Below are 25,062 nucleotides of genomic sequence, written 5' to 3'. Positions count from 1 at the left end.
CTGTGTGGAGAGAGATTTTAGAGAACTGGCACATAATTGTGGAGGCTGACAAGCCCCAAATCTGCAAGGCAGACTGAGAAGCTATAGATCCAGTTAAGAGTTGAAGAGTTGATGCTGCAGCTCAGGTTCAAAGGCAGCCTAGAGCAGAATTCCCTTCTCCCAGGGTGACTTTTGGCTCTTGGGACCTTCAACTGGTTAGATGAGGCCCACCCATGTGATGGAGGATAATCCACTTTACTCAAAGTCTACTGATTTACATGTTGTTCTCATCAACAACATAGCTTCAAGCAATGTCTACACTCATATTTGACCAAATATCTCGGCACTGTGGCCTATCCCAGTTGACATATAAAATTAACTGTCACAATACGTGAATAGGGAGGTACTTCTGGACTATATGGGTGTGGTAGGAAGTGAGTTTGGGACTCAGAAGACAGGCCAGGAGATCCGATTGTCATCTACCCAAGAATGAGAGTAGAAGTCACTACAGAGGATTGATACATAATGGAACAGCATAGAAGAAAACAGGTTGAGGGCAGAACCTGGCATAAGTCCTGCCTGGAAAGGAGACTGAAGTCTTGGCGAGGGCCGTGGAACAGCAAGAAAAGCCTGTGGCCATGGAGGTGGTGATGGAGACATTGGACGCCAGGTAAGGCAAAGGGTCCAGGAGAGCCTCCAGCGTGGGCAGAGGAAGGCTCCCCCAAATGTGACCAGCAAAGCCCCGCCCACCAGGCCACACACCGCCCCGCCCCAGGTCCACCGCAATAGTGAGGTGGAGAGCAAGCCCTTCACAGCCCAGTGGCAGTTAGAGGGGGGCCGTTTTATATCCCTGGATTCCATAGTAAAGACAAGAGACAAGGCTTGTATTTCAGACTTCTTTTTTACTCCATTTCTCTAGCAACATATTGCTAAGTATCTTACACTACAACAGACTGATGTGTTGTAAATGATTTGGGAATGGAAAGTCCCAGTACGTCCCCATAGAAAGCCTGAGAGACGCTGGCCTGAATCGTGGTCCACGGAGTGGACGGCAGAGGCAGAGGAGACGAGGCCCGCATGGGAGGTCAGGCTCCAGACTGCTCACTCCGGCCCTCTGGTCATGGGGAGTGTTAGAGAGCGAGCGCTCGGCCTGATGCTGGGGGAAGAAGTGGTGTCCAAGGGAAGGCCCAGAGGAACTAGGGGGTATAGTGGTCCCTGCTCACTCATCCACAGTAATGAAGGATGAAAGTCTAGAGTTCTTTCACAACTCATTTGGCAGCAAACCCTGATCTGGCTTGGCCCAAGGTAATGCATATTCTTCTTTTACCCAACTTGGCGTGAGTCTTTATACATCTTCCTGCTGAAATATGAATGAGTTTGCCTACGGGAGGCTGGCCCCAGGCCCACTGGGAACTGTGTAGTCTGGGGGACAAGTCAGTCTGTTTTTTTAAATCTGAAATATTCGGAATCCCATAACACATCTGGCCTCTGGGTTTTTGAACAAGGAACTGTGGCTCTCTATTTAGGATAAGGAAGTCCTGAATGTACCCAGAGAGAGCAGGATATAAGAGATTAGGGTTAAAATGAGAGAAGGGGGAGTGCGAAGCTGAGTCCCAGGGTGGGCTCAGGGGAGAAGCAGAAGCACAGCCCTGACTGGGCAAGGAGGAAAGAGATTTGTTTTCCTGGTGACCAGAGCGGCACGGGAGATGGCTTTTGAAGATGTAAGAGTGATTTCGAGGTGACGATATCTGGATCAGGGGAACACGTGGCCCCAATCTTCTAGGGGCAGAATGAGCAGAAGCCTTGCTCCTTCCTCCAGCTCTCTAGCCACTCTGAAGACCAGAAGCTCCCAAGGCTGGCCAGAGCATGAATCACGAGAACCACAGGCACCAAAGTTCTAGAAACCCTTCACAACACCCCCCTCTTCTCCACCCCCTCGTTTGAAGTCTCAGGGTGCCAGGACATAAGCAAATGATGGAAATTTACACTCAACCTCCGTAAGCCCCTGTGGTGTGAGTGAGGGAGCCTCAAGGTCTCGGGCAGCCTCAATTATTAGCAGGGCTCCTCCTCGGCTCTTCTTCGAGGAAGAGAGCTGCTCTGCATTTCTCAGCTTCAGTGGGCGGAAAGGAACGCGCCGTCCACACTCCACATGGCAAGTCAAGGGTGGACGCCCGTGTCTCCACCGCCGCCCCGTGCCCAGTGCCCAGCCCACGCTGGAGAGGCATTCCTCTCGCAGACAAAATAAAAGATTGCTGATAGCTGGAGCAGTTTGTTTGCTTTCTAAAACAAATCAAAGTCTTCAAAAGCTTGGCTTGAACAGTGCCGGCTGAGCTGTGTCCCCACATCACATTCCTCCAGTCCTGTCGTCCCCCCTCCAACTCCCCCCACAAGGCCCCCGCATTACTCGGATTCCTTCCCCTCTCTCATCAGCGCCAGCTGGCGGCCACTGGGGCTGGCTAGACAGGCCCGATGCCCTGGGACGGGGCCTGCTGGATGCTCAGTAGCCCCAGCTGGTGAGGCCGGCAAGGGACAGGAGGCCACCTTCCCTGGAGGACTGGGTTAGCTGACCCCTTTCAGGGCCAGTGGGGGCTGGGGAGGAATGCATCCCCAACCCCTGAAGAAATGCTTTACACTGTACCTTCCAGAAAAGTGGTCATCTGGTGTTTAAAACCCCCACCCCGCCCTGCTCCCTGATTCTTGCCCACCCCACCTCCGCTTGCATCTTCCTCCTGCCCACCCTCACCTGGAGCTAGGCTGGAGGCTGGTTGCGGAAGGTGAATTTTAATGGCCCGTGTGTCTGGAGAAATAGACTGGAAATAGAACCCCCGGCTCTATCCAGGCGCGTCAGGCTCACAGTCCCTAAGTGTCTCTGTTTACTACGCCTGGACAGGAGCACAAAGCGGAGAGGCAACAGTGTATCATGTCACGTTATCACGTCACATCGTAGATACAGATGCAAGGAGAGAACAGGAAGACTTCAGACTTGAGAATGTATAAAGGAAGTACAAAAGGGAGCAGGAAGGAAGCTTGGGGTGTTTGTCCTCTCTTACCGGATATGTATCACATAGCAATGTCCTTGTGGCGGGTCCATCCACCCATCCACCTTCTGCCCAGGCATGGGATTTCTGTCTACATGTTTGTGGCAGATCACCTTGACCTTTGTAAAGATCCGTGGTCTGCCATTTCTAGCAGCAGAACAGACTTCAGTTTCACATAATGAATGGTTTATTTGGACAACCTGAAGCGTGAAATAACAGGGTACCTTACAGCAAGAGAAAACAGGAGCGAGCCTTGCCCGCAGCCTGCACAATTTTACCAGTAAAGCCCTTTTGTTCCACCTAACATCATCCGTGTGCCCAACTGGAAACACTGAAAGAGCAGAAATGTAAACCTTCGCACATTCGTCTTTCTCATCATTTCAGCCCTAAATTAACTCCCCAAATCCTTCACGTGGAGAAAATCCTAAATGCTAGAATGGGGCCTCAACCTTGCCTATCATATTTTACTAGACTTGAGCAAGGTTGCTTGACATATAATTTAATCTGTTTTGTTTTTTATTCTTCGTGGGGGGAAAGGTAGTAATTAAGGATTCCCAAGTTATAATAACACTATTAGGGATGTACATATAAAACATCAAAAATTTCACAATTACAGTTTTTCCAAAATCACGTCCAGGTATCACCCGTAATCACCAGGGGCGATTTACAAGGGGTCTATGTAGGTTTGTAGTGGCGTGTTGATGATGCAGGATTTCACGCGTTCTTTCATAGGTTGATCGAGGACTGATGGGGTCTAAGACACGCCATTTTAGCACTTCCCCCTCAAGGAAATGAAAAGCCACCTCGAAGAATCTGTGACAGATGGCAGAAGGCGGTGGGAAATGGGGTAGGGGGAAAAGGACAGTTGAGTTTTTATAAAGGAGGGTCACAATGACACACTGTTAAACTTGGCTCAGTAAAACAGGGCGGTGAGATCTTGTAAAGTCGTCACAGTGTGGGAATCCATCACGTCGCGTTGTAAAGAGAACTCTAGAGGAATCATTTCTATTCTCTGCCGTTTAGAGTCCCACCCCTCCCCAGTGCCTCTTCACTGAGTGAGAGTAAGAAGTCAGAGGGCACCAAATCAGAAGTAATTTGGGGATCATGAGTCAACAAGCCTTTTTAACAAACAACATCCTCCATCTGCAGAAACAAATACTGTTAAGACAATATTTTGAACAACTCTTTCAGAAAACAGAGTTTATCCTTCAGACACTATTGTTAAAAGGGAGGGGGTAGGAAGAAAAACTTTAATAAAAATAAAATCATTGTTAAGGGAGGGGTTGGGTGGGAAGGGTTAGGATTGGGTGGCCTTCCTGGGTCTCTTTTATCAAAATATTAGAGGCGAGAAAGTGAATGAACACTCTATTTCCCAGCACACGAAGAAACAAGTGTTCGAGACTATATCTGGAACATCTCTTTAAGAATAGACTTTCATTCATTCCAAGAACTTGACCAGCTCAACAGATTTAAAAAAAAAAAAAAAAAAAAAAAGCTATTGCCTAGGGCGGGAGATGGCCTTTCCCCTGCTGGTTGAAAAGTGACTTATTTTTTCCATGTTGGTATCAGTGAAGGTTGGGAGCATGGACAAGGCACAGGGCTCTGGGAAGATGTACCATGAGACTCAGTTGCCTACATAAATCCTTCCCCAAGTGGCTTGAAATCTCATCGCAGAAAAGCAGCTCTTCCTTCCAGAAGAAACAGTAAGGGCAACACCTAAGCACTAAATGACAAGGCATACGTGCCACACTGTGTACGCAATCATCTGGGAGATCTTTTTAAAAATGTACAAATGCCGGGTTCCCACCCCAGGCCCACGGAGCATTCATAATTGCTTTGAAGAGGGTCAGCTTTGGAAAGCACCAATGCAGGGCAGAGGTAGGGAGAGACACAATGGCTGGGGAAGAGATCATCAATGGAAAGGAAAGGTCTCATGAAGGAGACGGGGTGCAAGCAGGGGAAAGATGGGATCTAGAGAGGCATGATGATGAAGGGAGATGGTCTAGACAAGCAGGGCTCGATAAGCTGTGTCACAACTTGACAGCTTGCTCTTTAGTTGGGTTTAGTCCCACTCTGAAGGACAAGCTGCCTTATTGAGCTAACTAACAAGTAGGGGCTCAGATAATGAAGACTCCCAGGGGCCAGTAGGCATAATGGCAAGGACCCACAGACTCAGGAGCCAGAGAGCCTGCCTTCCCACACCAGACCCCGCACCCCTCCCCTGGAACCTTGTGCAAGGTATGTGACCTCTCTGGGTCTCCAATTTTGTTACCTGTAAAATTAAGGTTGTCATATTAGAGAAATACTCAATGGAATCATGTTTGTGATATGTAGCATGGTGGCCTGGCAGCTGGGAGGGATTTCCATCAAGGCTGAGTAGGACAGGGGTTGGTGGCTCATCTTTGTTTAGGGAGGTTTCTGGAGATTTGCAGAATGGAAAAGTTGCTGTGTTGGATTATTTTTTGAAATAATTTTGGTTTTTGTAGATTGTTTTCAAACTAGAAATGGTAACACATGGCCCTAGAAGGGGTATTTCTAGATTGCTTCTCTGTAGATGTGGAAGGATTTGTACTTGAGTCCGAACTCAGGTATAGATATATTTTGCAATATTCTAGACTATGGGTCAGCAAATATTTCCTGGGGAGGGCCAAACAATACATTGGGAGGAGCAATTTACAACCACCCAAGCCTGCCATTATAGCTCAGAAGACACCATATAAAAGAAGGGAGGGGGGCACCTGGGTGGCTCAGTGGGTTAAAGCCTCTGCCTTCGGCTCAGGTCATGTTCTCAGGGTCCTGGGATGGAGTCCCGCATTGGGCTCTCTGCTCAGCAGGGAGCCTGCTTCCTCCTCTCTCTGCCTGCCTCTCTGCCTACTTGTGATCTGTCTCTGTCAAATAAATAAATAAAATATTAAAAAAAAAAAAAAAAGAAGGGAGGGATGCCTGTATTCCAATAAAACTTTATTTATAGACACTGAAATGTGAATTTCATGTAATTTTCACATCTCCCAAAATATTCTTCTTTTTATTTTTTTCCAACCATTTAAAATGTAAAAGCTATTCTTAGCTCATCAGTCATACAAAAACAGGAGGCCCACAAGCTATAGTTCTCAGACAAAACCATGTCCAAGAGCCAGAACCAGAAAGAGGCCTTGAGTTGGCTCTGAAAAGTTGCATCTTATCTCTGCTTCTTATCCATGGAAGCCACACTACTGCCTTCAAACTCAAGTTTTCTCCATTCCTTTCCTGAGTATCACGCAGATCTTCCAGACAGTAGCCATTGAAGTTACTTCTGTCCTCTTCTTCGCCCATTCATGCAGGAGACACATGAGTCCCTGTGAGGCATCAGCCTGCCGGGGACACAGAGATGAACGAGATACCGCTCTGTCCCTCTGAAGCGCACCTCGAAGCTGGGGCCACAGAGATCAACCAATATTATGGTACAATGTGGAAAAGCCTTGTAAGAGGGCCGTGTTCCAAGAACAATGGGGGCATAGTGCACGGAGGGAGGAATTAGTTCTGAAAGGAGGAGGTGGGCAGAGTGGGGGCTGTGGACGAGGAAGCACAAAAGGGGTCGTGTTGGGGCTCGGCTTGATAGCAGACGTGTGAATGGAGGACGCGCTAGGCAGAGGGACCCATCTGTGCAAAGTCAGGACAGTACAAGGGTGTCTTGGAATTGGTGAGTCCCCCCAGTCTGGCTGGAGGGTGGGATGGGGGGGTGGGGGGATGGGAGGGAATGAGCCCAGAAAGGAAGGGGGGCGTCACATTATAGTCTATGCCAAAGTCGGCAGATTTTGCTTTTAAAGGCATTGAAGGGTCCCTAGAGATTCTTAATCCCAGTAGCCATGTGAGGCGCTCTGGACTCTAGAAATTAAACAGGTAGCGATGTGGAAGATAGATTCCAGCAGGGAGAGGAAGCAGGTCGGGAAATGACAAGGGAAGGACTGGAAAAGATCAGAGGAGAGAGACAGGGAATGGGCCTGAAGCAGAGATCGCTGTTACGAGCCAACATCGCGGCACGCTGTGCAAGGCACCCAGCCTCGGAGTAGCTGTGTCCCCTTCCGAGGGACTGCTCTAGATTCCTGAGCTCGCTGCCTGACCTCCCACATTCTGACCTTAGACAGCAGCCACATGGGTTCCTCCCAAGTCGTGCATAGGAGAATCTCTTCCCTCCGTCATCCTCTTGATTTCTGGCCGTATCCACGCCCGGGTCCAGCGGCAGCTGGAAAATCATCTGGACGGTGCCTGGTGCCATGTCCCTTGCTCCTGCCTCTATCAGAGTCTGGGGAAATAGAGCCCTTGGCCGACCAGCAGGCAAGTGGCAGGGCTGAGGGCTGCCAGGGCGTTGGTGAGCACAGGGTAGCTGTTAAACTAACAGCTATCTGCATTATGTAAGCTGCATTAAGACTCAGTATTTTAACCAACAGCCTGCTGCCCTTGAGTGTTTACACAAAGGGTAAAAACACTGAGAAATAGATCACATCATTCGCTGCTCAGATCAGGTCGATGATTTCCTCTGGCACTGAGAGTCCGGCTGCCACCACCCACCTGTCTGGGTCTCCTCCACCCGAAGCCCAGGTCCCTGACTCTAGGTACACTGGCTTGGATGCTGGTCTTCAACATACCAAGCTCACGCCCTTTCCTCTGTCTGGAATGTTCTTTCCCCAGATCTTTGAGTGGATGCCTCATGCCATTCAGATTTCTGCTTCGATATTACCTCTCTAGAGGGGCTTCCCTGACCTCTCTCTAAAAGAAGACGCTTCCCCACCCAAGCCTCATCTGTTTTCCTTTAGCAATTTTCCCTGCTTAATTTTTCTTCATGGTACTTATTCCTCCAAAACTGTATTACATCTTCATTGACTTCTTGTCCAGCTCTCCCAGTAGACCGTAAGCTCCGAGAGGGAAGCGACTGTGTGTGTCTGGGCTGCTGCTATCACTTCCTCACCTGAAACAGAAGCTGGGAGGTGCTCAGTCGAGCTGTGCTAAGTTAGAAAGCCATTGTCTACTTCATCATCCTTAAAATATTGACAGAAGTCTAACAGTGATAACAGATGTAATTAATATAATTAAATAGATTTTGACATATTTATATAGCATAATAATGTTCTACAATATAGCAATAAAATAATATGTGATGAGTTTAAGATAAATAATAACAAAATATTAATAAAACATTAATTAAGATCTTACTATGTATTGGGTACTATTAACTTCTAGGCACATGATCTCATTTTTTTTCTTAAGATTTTGTTTATTTGTCAGAGAGACAGAGCGCGCAAGTAGGGGCAGAGGGAGAAGCAGACTCCCGCTGAGCAAGGAACCTGACGTAGGACTCCATCCACTGACCTTGTGATCATGACCTGAACCGAAGGCAGATGTTTAACCCACTAAGCCACCCAAGTGCCCCTATGCATATTATCTCATTCATACTCCTAATTCCAGCAAGTAGATAGTATTATTTTCTCTAATTTATATTCAGGGCACCAAAGTCAAGACATTAAGAAAATTTGTTGAGATTCTAACACAGTTTACCCGAATCCAAGGTAACTAACACCAACCCATACTGCCCTAAAATGAACTTGAGGTAGATTTAAGGTGTCTTACCCAACAGGAGAGAAACAGGAAAGCAAGAGGACCACTTAGCATGAATTAAACTTTCTAGCGAGAGAACAAAATGACAAAAAGTCCCAGCAAATGCTTGGGGAACCATTCGAAAGCTCTGAAAAGGAGTGAGATAGTATTCACCTACTCAATGGTACTCATCAAACGAAACGATTCAGCTTTACCGCTTAGGAAGACAAAGGAATGTTATCTCGATCTTCTGGAGGCCACAAGACTCATCTTACAGATGAGAAGGCCTTTGACTGATCCAGACAGACACCAGAAACAATTTCCTGCAAACTAATGACTCGTCCAGAAGACTGTGGGACTGTCAGGAAGATCCTTCACAGTGCAGTATGCCACATGCTTGATTTGTGTTCAGAAAGACCTTGCAAAATCACTCAGGCTCATTTTCACTCCAAGGCTAAATGAGGAACAGCAAAGTCCAAGCTGAGGCCCAAACGGGTGTGTCAACCTCATTATGACCGCTGGGGGGGAGGGGGGGAGGCTTCTGCTCACATCCAGGGTATCGGTGCCATATTAAACTGATCTAAAACTATGAGCCCTGTATCTGGAAACCACTTTTGCAGGACAGCTGCTCTCCTGTTCTTTTTTGTTTGGATCATAAAAGTAAAATTTTAATCCACTGGGAATTTGTGGGGGAGGGGAATCAAACTGATTCTGATCCAACTAGGTCAGGAAAAAAATACGGGCTGACTTTTCCATCCCAGGCATGTAGTCTGGTTGGAGCCCATCCCACTCAGGGACAGCTATTGTCTGCAATCACCGAGTCTCAATCCTGAGACCCCGTGAAAAGGAATTTTCCCCTCTATCCGCTCTATCCTGCTGCAGAGTCGCTAAAGGTGACTGTTTTCTGTCTTCTCCTGGGTGATTTCTTTCTCTATAGAAATCATGAGGCTGAGCCAAAGGTTCTGTGCTTCCCTGGACAGACTGGTCTTTCTTAACCAGGCTCATCAAACAGTGGGCATTTTTTGTTCCCCGGATAATAAGTGTTGGTGGGTCATCTTCAGGAGAGAGGTCAGAAGGAAAACACTGCAGTGTTCAAAGCTGGGGCTAGAAATGCCCACCATCAAAGGACAGTGCTCAGTGGACAGCGATGATGTATAGGGCGTGCACTGGCCAGCCTTTTCGGGATAGGTCACATCTAACCTTTATCCTCCACAAAGCCAGAGGAGCTCGCTGAATGTGCTTGACACTCAGCCCTCTGAGGCCCCGGTGAGAAGCCGACCAGGGAAGCCTGTGCTAGGGGAGCTCCTTTTCACTGAGGGAGAATTGTTTTCTGGTTCCTCTGCAGACTGAGATCGCAAGGACTTTGAACATTGAAAAGAACAAAAAAAGCAAACAGCCACAAAAAAGGGGAGGTTGGGGGGGGGGAGAGAAAGAGAGAGCGATATCAGCAGGGGTAGTGAGTAAAAAGGGGCCCGGAGACAGAAAACCTTTTGTTCCCCGAATTCGTTTCATGTAGAGATTGGGAGGTGAATGGCTCTGAGATGAAATGGGTTTATGAAGGAGTTGCTAGGTCACAGGAAGCAGGACGGTCAGACTGCTCTGTGAATTCGATTTCTTTCAAAGTTAGGTTAATCTGAAAAAGAATCTCCTTTTCCTGTTTTTTTTTTTTTTTTTTTTTTTTTCCCTTGGAGGGGGAGAATGGGGTGTAAAGCTCGAGAGGGTTCTCCACTTTGTTTGATTTTCCATCCTTTCTGCTAGTGTAAAAAGAAATAACCACAGGACAAGCTGCTTTGTGGGTTTTCCGAAGTTAAGAGGTGGGCGGAGCCCCGCGCTACCTTGGCCCGCCAGCCAATGGCGAGCGGTATGCAAATGATGTCTGCTCTCGGCCTGTCTCAATCAAAACAGTGAGCTCAGAGGCTGCTCGGGAGCTCGGCGCGCTGCGACTGGCAGAGCAGCCCGTTCTCACTTTCATTTAGCAGTGCACTCCATGGAGGGCCGCACTCGCCAGGGCTTCATGCCGTCTCACTAGTGTAGGAAACGGGCTCAACTCTCCGCCGCCGAGATGAAGTATAAGGTAAGCGGGCGCCTCTTCCGTAAGGTTTCCGCGTACGCGCGCGTGTGTTGCCCACTGTGACAACGTCTGTGCAGGGACCCCCACCGCCACCACCACTTCTGTGCCCCGGAGAGATGGGTCTCCCTCACCGAGGCTGGCATGCAAGCAGGCAGGCAGACACCCAGTCTCTGATCCCCACTCCGGGAGTTCACGGCAGACCAGGGTCCATCTCCCCTGAAAGTTTTGGGAATTCGTCTTAAAGGCGCCGCGGGAGCCACTGGAATTCGGAGGGTGTCTAGCTTGAAGGGGAGTTCAAGTCTCCGGGGCTTCCCCAGGCCTGGCCTCCACTGTCCCGGAGCCGTAATGAGGGAGGAATCAGCACTGCTGAGTGTCTCAGACTGGCTCTTAACAGCAGTTTTCAGCCTTTACCTTAAGCATTTGGTATGAGAAGCAGTTTGCCTTATGGATTTTTTGTGGGAGAAATTAAAAGCCGCAAGTGCTGTTACACAGAGGATAGTGGAGACTTCTGACATCCTTAAATGATACTGGGTATAAGAACCAATAAGTATCTGCCATTTCTTGAAAATACTTTCATTTGTGTTTGAATGGGCTGAGGGTCTGAAGTGTCCAGCCAGTTTATTGTCCCCGTAGTATACAGAATGCCATGCTACCTTATTCTCCCATGCATTTTGCTCCCTTGTTGTTTATTCTTTGCAAAAGGATTCTAACTTGCTCGGAATATCCTTATTTTGTTAAGGCTCCCTCATCTAACCAGGCAAGCAGCTTCCAGACATACTGTACTTAGAAGCACATTGCAGTGAATTGGGTGTGACTTTTAGAATAGACACGAGACCTAATGCTTTTAAACAAACATGCTATTATTAAAATGATGGTTGGCCAGGTGGCTATGCTTTCGGACTGACAATTTGTGTTACCTGTCTAACCTGCAGGTTTGTGCTAGCTGCAAGCCGCTTTGTTTCCTTTCTGAATTATGTAGCTTCTGGCCCATCCTTTTTTAATGTGAGGTTGTAAATACTCGGTTCTGGCTAATAGCCACTGGCTAACCTCGGTGATAAATCTTTTCTTTAAAAGCTATAAATCGTGTTGAAAAGCTCTAAATCAGGATGTCGAAAGTCTTTATTATAATGCATGAGTTATGGTTCTCCATGGACAGGCTACAACTGTGTGAAGACACAGGTATCAGTTATCTCTGTACTATTAGCTTTCCATTATTATTATTATTATTATTCCTTGATTTCTCCATAGGAGAGAGCAGAGGAATGAATAATCCTGAAGATTCTTAATACTTTTGACTTTAGGATGGAACCAGCAACAAATCCTTCTACCTGCCAGGAAAGTTCCCCTTCTTGAAGTGGTTCACCCCATATTTCCACAGTCCCTTATTTAGAACAGTGATTGGCCTAGAGAGCCTTGAGCCTACAATGATTCTTTCCCCCTCCTATCCCTATTGCTGAATGTTTTTAGTCTCATAATAACCACCTTGCAGGGAGAAAACAAAGAGAAAATATGTTCATACTTTTATGATTGGAAAGCATAAATGGTGGAAATCAGTGCTGAGTACCTTGATCTAGAAAGTGACAGAAGTGACAAAGTCTAGGATCACTTTTATTCAGTAATATCATCTTGTTTCATTTGACTCTTACGGAGAGAAAAAATCATGGCAACTGATGAAATAAATTGGGATTGGCACTCCTGGGGGAAAAAACCCTTCTCTTTGCGAGCTCTTACCAGTGTTGATCACCCTGCCAGGTGGTGTAAATATATAGTTGTGATTGGCGCATGTTATTAGCTTTTTGTCACCAGAATAAAACACTGATTTCTCTGACGGGCCAAATGCCAAGTTGACACCTTGGCTATAAAATAAACCAGTGGCTGAAGAAATCTACAGTCCTTGACTTACAAAGCCTGTCCTCTCTCTAATAACAGACAGTTATTATTATCTCTATTTTAGGAGAAGATTTTGTCATTTTAAGTAGAGGACATGATGCAGAGGTAAAGGGATAAGAAATAATATTAAGAGTTACCGTGATAATACAGGATTGTCATATTTAACCCTTCCAAAAACTCTATGAGGTGGGTGTTACTATGTACTCATTTTCACATGTGGAAATTGTGGCACAGAGAGGCTAAGTGGTTTGTCGAAAGCCACACAGCTAAAAAGTGGGGGAGCTATTAATTGAACCAAAGCAATCTGGCTCCAGGACTTGTGACTTTAAACCACTATTAAAGAAAGAAAGAATCAGCTGTCACATCCCTGAACTGTCCTGTGTGACTGCTCTTTTTGTCCCCCAGGGAGTTTAAAACTATTTCATCTCCAGGATTCCTGCAAGATAGATTCTCTCTCTCTCTCTCTCTCTTTTTATTTTTTTTCAGCTATAACTCAACAAAGTAAAGTGTACCGCACGTTTGGCAGTTATTTGTTTAATTGGAGCCACTCCGGTAGTAAAACCAGATAATTATTCAATTGTAAAATCCTGGGCTCAGGAATTATCTTTGAAACCTTGTGTCGCTCTGCCCACTATAAATGTAGCACAGTCAGACTTCTGTTCACCCGAGAGATTTATAATTCAGCCGCTATAAGGTTTTTTTTTTTTTTTTTTTTTTTTTTTTAAACCAGATTATCTGGTTTGGCTGCTTCAGGAAACATAACTAGAGGGCAACCAAACCCCCAGTCATTCTGCACTTCTCCACAGCTCCAGGCCGGCTGGTCGGCCCTGTATTCAGAATAATCTTGAGAAGTGTGGAATGTAAGCTCTTACTAATGAACACAGCAGTTCTGGTGAGCACACATCTAGCCTAGCCTGATTTAATTTCATGGTGGTGGTGTTCTGGGGAGGCTGCCCGTTTCCTATGGACTTTCTGTTCCGTTTGTCTTAAGAGGCTTCAGTGCCCGGTTCTGTGATGGGAGACAGTAAATCAGGCCGCCTGCATTCATTAAGAACCGTCCACAAGCCCTTCCCCATAGGAAAGTAGGTCCTGCAATGGGGGTAGGGCTCCGGCCTCGGTGGTGGTGGCTTGTCCAGGGAAGGCTCCCAACGTCCCCTCCCGCCCCCCTTCCACTTTTTTTTAAAAGATCTTATTTATTTATTTGACACAGAGAGACACAGTGAGAGAGGGAACACAAGCAAGGGGAGTGGGAGAGGGAGAAGCAGGCTTCCCGCTGAGCGGGGAGCCCGATGCAGGACTCCATCCCAGCATCCTGGGACCAGGACCTGAGCCAAAGGCGCTGCGTAACCGACTGAGCCACCCAGGCTGAAGGCTCCCCTTCTAAGGGGCTGGAGGCACATGGTCGCTGCGCCACCTTCTGCCAGGAGAGGGACTGCAGCCTGCAGGCCCAGCTGTGTTTGATGGGAGGCCCCGAGACCCCGCCCACTTTGTGCAGGCCCAGGCCTGGCCAGGGCTCAGGTGGCCTTGCCTCTCTGATCTCTAATACCTCAGCAGCTTCTGTGGCTTTGCCCAATTTCCGAACCCTGGGTGCCTACCCTAAAACTCTAAGTTATGTATCGAGGCTACCATTCCACAAATTCTTTTTTTTTTTTCACTGAAGTATGGTTGACAACAAATGCACTCTTCAACGTTTTGAGAGAAGAAAAAGTGGGGCTTATACTACAGATAAGAAAACTGGATATCGGAACACAGCTCCCTGTGTTCTGGTCGCCTGTGTGCAAACAATGTGTGTGCCATGAAATGCTTTTGAGGGGGACTTTGAAAAGTCTCTTACTCTCTTGAGCTACATGGAGGAAAAAATGATCGGGGGTCTTGAGGCGAGTGGACACTGTCATGTATGACTTCAAGAATCCCCCCTTCTTCCCTGTGATACATCGGCTTTGAATTATGTCTTCTCTCGGAAGTGATCTCTTGCCCTCCATCTGCGGTCCCTCACGCTCCTTTTTAAATCTTAGGTGAGAGGGGTTCCTGGGTGGCTCGGTTGGTTAAGCCTCTGCCTTCGGCTCAGGTCATGATCTCAGGGTCCTGGGATCGAGCCCCGTATCGGGCTCTCTGCCTGTCGAGGAGTCGGCTTCCCCCTCTCTCTCTGCCTGTCTCTCTGCCTGCTTGTGATCTCTCTCTCTCTGTTAAATAAATAAAAAAATCCTTAAATCTTACGTGAAATCTAGGAATTTTAAAAGCACCAAAAGATGTTTTAATAGTAACTGAATTGTTGACGTATTGATGTATTTATTGAGCAAACCCACTGAGAGCTACAGGACTTGCCCACATACAGATGAAAGTCTTTGGAGAACTAGAGGTGCTCGGCCCATACCAAATTTAGCAAGTTGCACACTGCGGGACATACCAAGGATTCCTTTAGCATCCTTTCCTTACTGTAATATACATCAGTCCTTTTCTCAGAATTCATCAGTGGCTTCCTGTCTGCTGCTCCTCCCACCGTGCACCAACCCCCGCCCCCCAGACTTCTAAAAAAACTTCCTGTCAACTTTTTCCCCCTTGCAAATTCCCTCCCCACGGTGTGCCCTTATGACCTCATCATCTCTTGTCATTCACGCAGTCTATATGTGACTCTAATACCGAACTTGCGTACAGCCCACTTCCCTGACCCACGTAGACATGGCACCCTTTTTTTTTTTTCTTAAGATTTTATTTATTTATTTGACAGAGATCACAAGTAGGCAGAGAGGCAGGTGGAGAGAGGGGAAAGCAGGCTCCCTGCTGAGCACAGAGCCTGATGTGGGGCTCGATCCCAGGACCCTGAGATCAGAGGCAGATGCTTAACCCACTGAGCCACCCAGGCACCCCGACATGGCACCCTTAAACCCTACCCTGTTACCCCCTACCTCTCACCTCTCTTTTGACTCCGCTGTGGGAAAGCTTGGTCCCTGGCTGCTCCCATTCACTAGCCCCGTCTCTCTTTGGGTCTACCTTACTGGGTTATCCTGTCACCTCCCAAAGGCCTCAGCTGACAGTAATCCCTACAATAGGCTTTCTGTTTTCCACCCCCGCCCTGCTCTGTTAGTGCTCCCCTATTTATTAACCTGTAACTCCCACTGGGTGCCCCTCTCCCCGCTCCCAGAGGCGTACCATTTGAAGGAAGCCCTACTGAAAATTTGGAGGTAGAGGCAGACTGTTAGGCAAGTGCTCAAATAAAAAGTGTGACCTGGGATCTGTTACAGCCTGGAGGGGCATGGTCTTGACCTTATAAAGTTGTTGTGGGTTTTTTTTGTTTTTGATTTTGTTTTAAAGATTTTATTTATTTATTTGACAGAGAGAGGTCACAAGTAGGCAGAGAGGCAGGCAGAGAGAGAGGAGGAAGCAGGCTCCCTGCTGAGCAGAGAGCCTGATGCGGGACTCGATCCCAGGACCCCGAGATCACGACCCGAGCCAAAGGCAGCGGCCTAACCCACTGAGCCACCCAGGCGCCCCTTATATGTACTTGTGGATAGAGTGCGGCTTTGGAGAAAGGCGTTTCTGTTCCATGTGACTTACGGCTAGGCAAGCTCTCTGAGCCTCAGTTTTCTTATCTGTAAAACAGGGATAATTGTGTTGGACTATTGTTCTAAGGGCCAAACCAGATAATATGTGGATGTAAAGTACTTACCATGCTCCTGGCATACCGTAAAGGTGACCATGCTAGTCAGCCTCGGCTCTCTTTGCGTTGACAGGTGTGGAAAGGGTAGTGTGGACTCAAGACTTGGTGGTCGGATTATGTCGAAATCCCAGTGACTAGGTAAAAAGCTGGTTGAGTATTGTCTAATGTTCCATGGGCCTGGTTGTGTAGTGTGGAAATGCAGATGCCAGACAATGGGGGTTGACCAGGACACTGATGGGCCTCCTTGCAAACAATTTATGAGTGACAGGACCTCTATTGTTCATAAGATTTGATACACCTGAAACTACAGAACCTCGTAGTCAGCACTCAACAGATACTGAATTCAGTGTTGAAGGACATAAAATATTTGCACAAATAGCTATTAAAAAGAGGTGGCTGTTGTTTTCTGTTTTGTTTTGTTTTGTTTGTTTGTTTGTTTGGGCTTTGTTTTGTTTCGGGGTTTTTTGCCAGAGTCAATACTGTATGGCATAGGGGAAGGGACCAGGGTTTGTTGCAAATCCCACTTTTGCTACCAGGCCTCTGTTTCCTCATTTCTGAGATGGGAGCAATAATACCTATCTTAGCAGATAATGGCAAGGATATGGAAATCATACATTTTTGGCAATAGGCATGTGAAAATGGCAATTATTATAGGATGCATTATAAGACATATATTATATATAGATATAGAAGCATTGTAGAGATAAAAATTTAAGAGGAAGCATTTGCTAGAATCACTTATCCATAACAGAAATATTAGTGAGGACGAGAGGAAGTCACCAGTGTACAAAATCAAAGGTAAAACACGAAGGAGGTGATGTGGGGGGTTACGGAAGCTCGGGGGAAACTCTATCCCTTATCCTACTGCAGGGGATGTAAAGTAAGAGGTCTTGGTGATCTATCTTTAGATCGTTTTAGGGTTAGAAAGAAACCTAAACAAATTGGTTTGAGATGCCAGCCACTGGGCCTGTGGCATTCCTCGGCAGTAACATACAGATTTAATTACCAAGCCTCATTGCCAAGATAAACAAAAAGGGCCACTGGGAAGAAATGCTGTATTTCCAACTTAAAGTGCAGAGGATAGCTGCTGGTTTCCTAGGTGATGGGTGATTGCGAAGAATATGGGCACGGAAGGGGACCTCCCCTCCCCTCCCCCCAAAAAACCCTGTTCATACTCCATCAACGGCACCCCCCTCCATCCTATTTACTTAGAACATTCCAGTCATCTCCCTGCAGTCATTCATACTGGTGAATGAGGACGGTACAAGCCTGGGGAACATTACAGCTTGGCTTCAAAAGTCTGTCTTCCTGAAGAATGGTCCTTTTAAGAAAAATGGCCTTGGTGGTGACCGCTGCCACCATCCACTGGAAAGAGTGATTCTTTTAGAAGGTAGTTTTTAGTTGATAGTGAGATCCAGGGGGAACGGAGGCATATACTTTGCAGAAAATGGAACAGGCGCTCCAGAAAATATGCATACGTTGTGACAGTGTGTGACCGTGATGTTTTCATGGCTGCAGTGGGGCTGGGGCAGCTGATCATGGAGATGTGAAACTTGCCAGTCAAGTGCTCTCGAGTACATTTGTCTGCCTGGGCCCCATCGTGGACTGCTAAATACCAGTTTATTAAAAAAAGCTAGTCTCTTCCCTTCTTCTCCCTGTCCATTCTTGATACTGAAGGATGTTTAAATAGGCAATTCAGGATCTTTCCTCCAAGGCTGGGTCCATCGCTTAGGAGGTGTCTTCTCTCTTTGTAAATCATGGTGTACATGTTGCAAATGAGACCTCCTCCTGGTATTTCTAATATGGCAAGGTAGTAGTTACATTTCAGCAAATGTTTCTTAATGGAATGTTGATACTCTCGATTACCAGAAATAAAGACTGAGCAACCATGAGTATGCAAAGGTACAAGCATTGCACAAAGATGTTTGATAGGATCTTTGGAGTTGAAGTTTAATTCCTTTCTTTACTCCTTGTGTGTATGTGTGTGCGTCAGTGTGTTTTGGGGGGGGGGGTGGCATTATTCAGGAAGCTCGATAGAAAGTTGCAGCAACCAGAAAGTGTGTAAGGTTCAGATTTAAACCAGATCTTTCCTATTTATTAAAGCAATGCGTATTTAGACCGAATGATGTGCCCTTAGTACTTTTTTTTCTGATTTTTGTTTTAGTTATGTGGGAACTTTATGCTCTTATGTGAATTAGCCTTAATCTCATTGATTTGTAGTAGTCATTTCATTATTGTTAACTTAGCACCTCACTCCCATGGGGAATGTGGCTAACTGGGGACTCATCCAGGCTTCTCTGTCACCCAGCCCTGCGCTCTGCTGAAAGAACAAACTAGAATTCACTCCACCCCCACCCCCATAACCATAACCAAAAAAAAAAAAAAAAAAAAAACCCACATCGGGAAGCTGGTAAAGTAGACTCCTAGATGCTCCATGCCTTCTTGGTCATCTTGGTGTTTGAGCAAAGTCTTTAGTGTGTATCAGGACAGGTCCGTAATGTGTCGATGAATTTTTTTGTTTATTTCTCTCTTTTTTGGTTACCAGCCGTGTGTGGTATGAGTCCAAGTTTGGCAGGAAATGGGTTAGTGGACCAGCAGTGTTGCCTTACCATCACAAGGGCAGCAGCATGAGCAAAATTTTGAAGACGTCTTTTCCTTGAATGCTCCTCTGGGATAGAGCTTCATGCTGTTCTCTGATTCTCCAGCCTGCGACGCCTGGAGCTAAGCGTGTTGAGCGGACCTTGAAATGGGGGAAGGGAAAGGACCAATTAGAATACAGTCGGCTCAACAGCGTTCTTTCTCTTAACCCCATTCGCTGGGAAGCCAAGACTTCTCCACCATCTCACAGAGGCCAGACGGCCTTGAAATATTTCTCACTTCCTTATGAGGATCATCTTGTCAGTTAGAGGGCATGTCCATTGACTAAATCAAAGACCCTTATCAATACCCATCTTTTTTTTCCTCCCAAATCCTAAATTCAACCAAGGCAGACCCATTAGCAAGATATATACTTGCATGCCTACCTTTTATTTTTAACTTAAAATATATATAACCTCTGTGGGTAGGCTCCCATGTTTCACAGCCCAGCAACGGGACATATGGGAAAGATACTCCTGACAATGGGAAGGATACTTGAAACTGGTACTGCCTTGCAAAGTTCAGGAACATATGGCCACCGAAGACAGTCAACATGAGCTGCTCCAGAGATAAACTGTGGAAGGAAGGTGTCATCGCTTTTCCCTTACATCAGCCTTTGACGGAAATTATCTAAGAGGTGCTTTTTCTGAATTCAGGCGAAGTTTTCATATAATCAGTACACTTTACTGGTCAATAATTACTTGGCTCTTTTCTTTTTCCTTGCAGAAATAGGCATCTCTAAAAATGAAAGGCATTTTTTGAAATGCAGACTTGTGGGGCACATGGGTGGCTCAGTCATTAAGTGCCTCGTTTGGCTCAGGTCATGATCCCAGGGTCCTGGGATGGAGCCCTGCATCAGGCTCCTTGCTCATCGAGAAGCCGGCTTCTCCCTCTGCCTGCCACTCCCCCTACTTGTGAGCTCTCTCCCAATGGCAAATAAATAAAATCTTAAAAAAAAAAAAAAAAAAGGAACGAAAGAAAGAAAAGAAAAGAAATAGGTCTTGTGCAGAGAACACCTGAGAGTGAGAAGCCATGAGGGAGGTTGTATTTCAATTGTTCTTGCTTCCAGCCAGGCAGGGCGGCTCTGCCTCCTGGCCTGCGGAGGCATCAAGCCTCCTGCCTCCCTCATTAAGATCTTAATTACAGACGCAGCTTACTTCTTTGCTGCAGGGAAAGAATTTAGTTTCTCTGAACTGTGTCTGTTTTTTGGTGTGGCAGGTGTAATCACAATGAGATCATTTCTGGTTTGTTTTCTTTTCCTGGAGGAATTTTTTTTTCCAAGGGGGAGGAGTCCAGTTCTTAATGCACAATTTCATGAGCTCATAATAGTGCAGTAATAATAACGTGCTTTGATTTTATAGAGACCCTTTCTTCTGAAGAAATCAGAGTGTTCTGCATATATAATTTCATGACTTCTCATAATATTAGAAAGAACATGTTCACTGTCCCGATTTTGCAGGTGGGGAAACAGAGGCACAAAGGGTGTGATTTCTTGGCCATTACTCGTACAATCTGAGGACTGAGACTAGAGTCTCTTAATTCAGGCCCTGTCCGTTCCTCTATGCAGGACGCTCCCCTCAGCACTGCTAGCTTTTCGAGCTCGATCATTTTTCGTGGTGGAAGATTATCCTGGGCATTGCAGGATGTCTCACAGCTTCTGGGCTCTCCCCACCTGCTACCAGCAACACACACGCATGGTGACAACTAAAAAATGTCTCCCAACATTGCCAAATGCCCAGATTCCCCCTAGTTAAGAATCACTGGTCTCATCCTCCCCTACTTCCTTCTGCTTAAAAAAAAATTGCCTTACTGGTTCCATATGACAGAAGCACAAAATACAAGCATAGAACCTTTCGCCATAATTGTATCATGACGGACGCCGAGCTTCATGTCACAGGCCCTCAGCAAAGGTGCAACTTCCTCTTACATGTGTGTCCCCAGTGTGTTCAAATGAGTGCCACAAAATGCTAAGAAGCATGAGGTCTCACTCAGGCCATGTGCAAAGGCATCAGACCATCTCTAAGGCAACCTTAGTTCTCTGAAGCCTTCCTCTAGCCTGTGTGTGTGTGTGTGTGTGCAAGTGTGTGCATGCGTAATGGAGATATATAATTGTGTGTGCATGCGTAATGGAGATACATAATTTTATATTGACATATATAAATAGTGGAACATGCATTCACAACGGGACTTTGAAGAAAGCCATTTTATTCTTATAAACTGGTATATAATATGTACATGTGGGAGCTTGTCTCCACACCTGGCCGTGGAACCATTTCATTTAGAGGCTTTTCTTCCAGTGCACATGCTCCTGCTGCATTTCCTCCCTCTTCTAGCTGAGAAGCTACAGCATTTGAAGGTTCTTTCTTAAAACCTCCAGTACAGGTGCAAGGCTGGCAGCATATGGTAGATACCCTTTCGGCCAAGTATACTGGTCCATTTTTGTTTTTTTAATTTTATTTATTTATTTGAGAGAGAGCGAGAGATCACAAACAGGCAGAGAGGCAGGCAGAGAGAGGGGGAAGCAGGCTCCCTGCCAAGCAGAGAGCCCGATGCGGGGCTCGATCTCAGGACCCTGAGATCATGACCTGGGCCAAAGGCAGAGGCTTAATCCGCTGAGCCACCGAGGCACCCCTACTGGTGCCTTTTTTAAAAAAAACTCTTTGAGGACCTCACCAGTGAAGTGGGATAACAATAATCAGGCAGTGAGCCTAGGTAAGGGGACATCTCAAAGAGTTGTGGGGAGCATCCAAGGTATGTCAACTGGGTCTGGCTAGGGGGCAGGCCGGGGTTGCTAGTGGTTATACATATTGGTGTTGGTGGGTTTAAGATACGTGGGAATGGAAAAAAATAAGAAGATCTTTCCCCTCTTTCAAATACTTTATTAGATGTTACAACTTTCGTGCTTTGACTTTTGAGAAAGGATCCTGTTTGGGGAAATAAAGCATAATATAGTGGGCTGCGTCTCCTACTCCTTTATAACTTAATTCTCATTTCACTTCCCCAAGTACCTGGATGTTGGAGGGAATCTGTCTAGACAGGCAGATAGATGTGGTCCAGTGCCAATACTGTAATGTTGGCTGAAATCCAGCTGGTTGTTTTATTGTTAATAAAAACCTATCTTTTGACTGAGTGGGTGTCAGGCCTTCATCATTATATGGCGCCTGTCAGATTTATCTAGGGACAGAACCCTGAAAAGAGTTTGTGCCTGCCCCATGTTTTTGATCTTTTGCCAATATACTCTACTTAAATCTATCAAAACCAGGCAACCTGGGACAAAAGCTTATGAATTCCAAGGCTTAATAGCAACAGTGCTAAATTCTAAGATGGAGAGGTTCTCAGGAAGTACATCCTGGTCCAGTGGAAAAAAATCTTAGATTAAGAGGGGAACCAGATGCTAGTTGTGGCTCTGCTTCTAACCTAATCGATGACCTTCTGGGCTATAAAACTAGATCAAGTTAGAATGATCTCTAGAATCCCTTCTCCGTCTAAAATTCTAGACTGATTGGTTCTGGTCAGGCTGTGGGGTGACTTCCAGTTCTAATGCATAGAAGCCATGGTATCCTTCCATTTTCTTTAAGACCCTCAGGAGTGGCTTTAAAAAAATCTCAAAGACCACAGAGGAGTAGAAAACAGAGCTCCTGAAGACATGGGTATTATTTCTGATCCTGAGACTTAGGAGGAAATGCTATTTTCTCCCTCTGGTCAGGATTCAGATTCATCCTCTGCAATTGCCTAAGAAATAACACAAGTTGAATACAAAGTCTCACACACACACACGCACGCGTGCACACACACACGCTTCCCTAACAACTCATTTGTAATTTTTTTTAGATGAAACAAAGGATTTGCTCCAGGCTTTTCTTGGTTTTGTGGTAAACAAATCCCATCGTATGGATGTTTTTTGTCCTGCATCAGGCTTCTCAAGGGAAAACAGGTGGCATTCACTCTAGTCCAGAGGAGGAAGGAAAACCAGCACTTATATAAGAAGAAATACTTATATAATCCCACATCTATGCTGTACATATGATGTGACCAAATCCAGTCAGGTGGAAAATTCATTCTGAGTTCCAAATATCCTAATTGGTCAAGAGTCTCAGATCTTCTCACCAACTCTGAAGGGGTAGTGTCACTTTGGAACATGAACCATTAAAATAATGCAGGGTTCTAAATGATGTCTCGTCAACAGGTATGGGCCAATAATGGAAGAGATGTTAAGATTTCCAAATCTGGGTGCCTTGGGTCTTGACCACACATGGGGTACAGCCTCACAGTGGCTGCCAGGGCTGCTGTGTGTCAAAGAGTACCTTTGGGAGACAAGTGTCTATTGCCAGATTTTTTAAAGCATCTTTCATTCAGAAATGCTCAAAACAGAATGCTCTGTGTGAAATTCACAAGGCTAGAAAATCTGAGAACCTGGGGCAGAGTAAACAGCATGAATATTCAGAAGGTCCAAGATACTCAAATAAGCTTTGTGACCACCATAGGGGTTGAGAAGCACTTTCCAGAAAACGAAAATCATTGACTGACTTCTTGTCTCGGTGCCAGAGAAATCTTCACAGCACATGTTGGATGCCCCTCATGGGGTGTCAGAAGTATGACTAGGGAAATCCTCCGGCTGCCTTTCCATGGCTAGTTCAGATCACATAATGAACACCGCGTCAGACTACAGTTAAATATCGCTGAAAAAAAAAAAAAAACTGGAAGTGATATATATGTATCCTATCTTCTAACTCCTGAACTTTCTTGAAAAGTCTCACATCTGCTATTTAACCACCTCCAGAGGATTCAGCTCCAAAAATTCAACCGCTCAGATCATCGGATGAAAAAACCCAGGTGTAAACCAAGTGTTACAAGAACTGAAACCAGACACTTGTAGATATCCATGGATTCTGACTATTACCTTCTTTGGGGGAATTCCACATTTCCCTATAACCTAAAGATGATGGTGGGAGGAACCAAAGTGGTTTGATCTCCCTCAGACCGAAGCTGATTTTTGCTAGCAGGCACAAGAACATGTGAGCCTTTCTTTCCCATCCCCACTGTATCCTGAGACTGACCTTGATGATGCTCATTCCTTAGCCACTTCCTTTAGGACTGATTTTCTTGACAATGGCCATTTCCTTCTCTACTGCGCCTGTTTCTCAGGCTCTGTCCACTGTGCGTGCGTGTGTGTGTGTGTGAGAATGCGTGTGTGCATGCCCACGTGTGTGTGTGCACCCCACCAGAGTCCAGGGCAAAAGTTTGGGAAGCCAGATACAGGAAAGTCATGCTGCTGAAGAGTGTGGCAGCCACAAGGTCTTGGCAGGAGCTCCTACATGATAAATATAGAATGAAGTAAAAATAATAAGGGGAAGTCAGGCCATTGATGATGCTATCAGTCCTAGCAGGGTGACACGTCAGCCATTGTGTGTCTCATTTCTCTTCAAAGAACAGCACGAATGGTCATGGAAATTATAAGTCACACCTCTCCATATTTGGAAAAGCAGATAGTTTCCCTGGCAGTGGGAGTACTAATAAGCTTTCTTGACATTTTGATAGCAATGAAAAAGGGGGGGGGGGGCAGGGAAGAGTGGGGGATGGTGTGGAGACTATCATATGACCTAGAGCCCTGTGTACCCAGTGTTCTGGCTGGTTGTGCAGTATTTTATTCCCACTCCTCAGGCACAGCTGAACCAGGAACAGCAGAACCCAGCGTCCTGGCAAAGCATGAATGGTGCCCAGTCACGTGCTGCCCTGCAGGGAGAAAAAGCTCCTCCAGAGATGACTGTATTTAATCTGGCTGAGATGGTCGGCTCCTCCTGGCCTTCCTGTTTGCTCAGTCATTGTGGACACTAGATTCAAGCTCCCATCTACGTCATTATCCTGTTTAATAGGAAGGGGCGGGCACTTTCCTGCCATTTATCTTTCTGCTCCCCTAAGTTCATCTTTCCATATCCATCTTTTACCAGGTGTCTTGCTGACGTTTCTAGAAAACCATTTCACCTTCTCTGTAGAGAACCAGGAAATCAGAGTCCAGAATCCATTTTAAAAGTTGGCAAACACTGAATGAGGTACATTTTTGCTTCAGACACTGGGCTCAAGTTCTGGAAGGGCCAAAGGAATAGATCAGCCTCCCTGAACTTCAGGAGCTCACAGTCTTGAATGGGATATGACAGGTCATACTAAGAGAAACAGGATGACCGAGAACTGGAAAGGGAAACCAGCAGATAGGTTTGGAA

General features: G+C 46.2%; 1 protein-coding gene and 1 long non-coding RNA gene across 4 annotated transcripts in view; one reads left to right on the top strand and one right to left on the bottom strand.

The window, feature by feature from the left end:
- NEDD9 (neural precursor cell expressed, developmentally down-regulated 9) overlaps window positions 1-25,062 on the top strand; it is a 187,595-nt gene that overhangs the window by 129,005 nt on the left and 33,528 nt on the right. Inside the window, exon 1 of one of the 3 annotated variants that reach the window (XM_059399436.1) lies at window positions 10,505-10,662. The exons of the other annotated variants lie outside the window; for them this stretch is intronic. Coding sequence (XP_059255419.1) covers window positions 10,651-10,662 — 12 coding nt within the window. The 5' untranslated portion in view covers window positions 10,505-10,650. Of the gene's footprint in view, window positions 1-10,504; window positions 10,663-25,062 lie in introns of those variants that run through there. 3 annotated transcript variants of the gene reach the window in all.
- On the bottom strand, window positions 5,962-7,596 carry LOC132018781 (uncharacterized). The gene is made up of 2 exons (XR_009404582.1): window positions 7,133-7,596; window positions 5,962-6,367 (listed from the first exon to the last, which is right to left on the bottom strand). It is a non-coding gene; the product is annotated as an uncharacterized LOC132018781 (long non-coding RNA).

This window comes from Mustela nigripes, chromosome 5 (assembly GCF_022355385.1).
Source record: "Mustela nigripes isolate SB6536 chromosome 5, MUSNIG.SB6536, whole genome shotgun sequence".
Lineage (NCBI taxonomy): Eukaryota > Metazoa > Chordata > Mammalia > Carnivora > Mustelidae > Mustela > Mustela nigripes.
The sequence above is the reverse complement of the archived record's forward strand: the minus strand, read 5'-3'. Positions and strand labels throughout refer to the sequence as shown.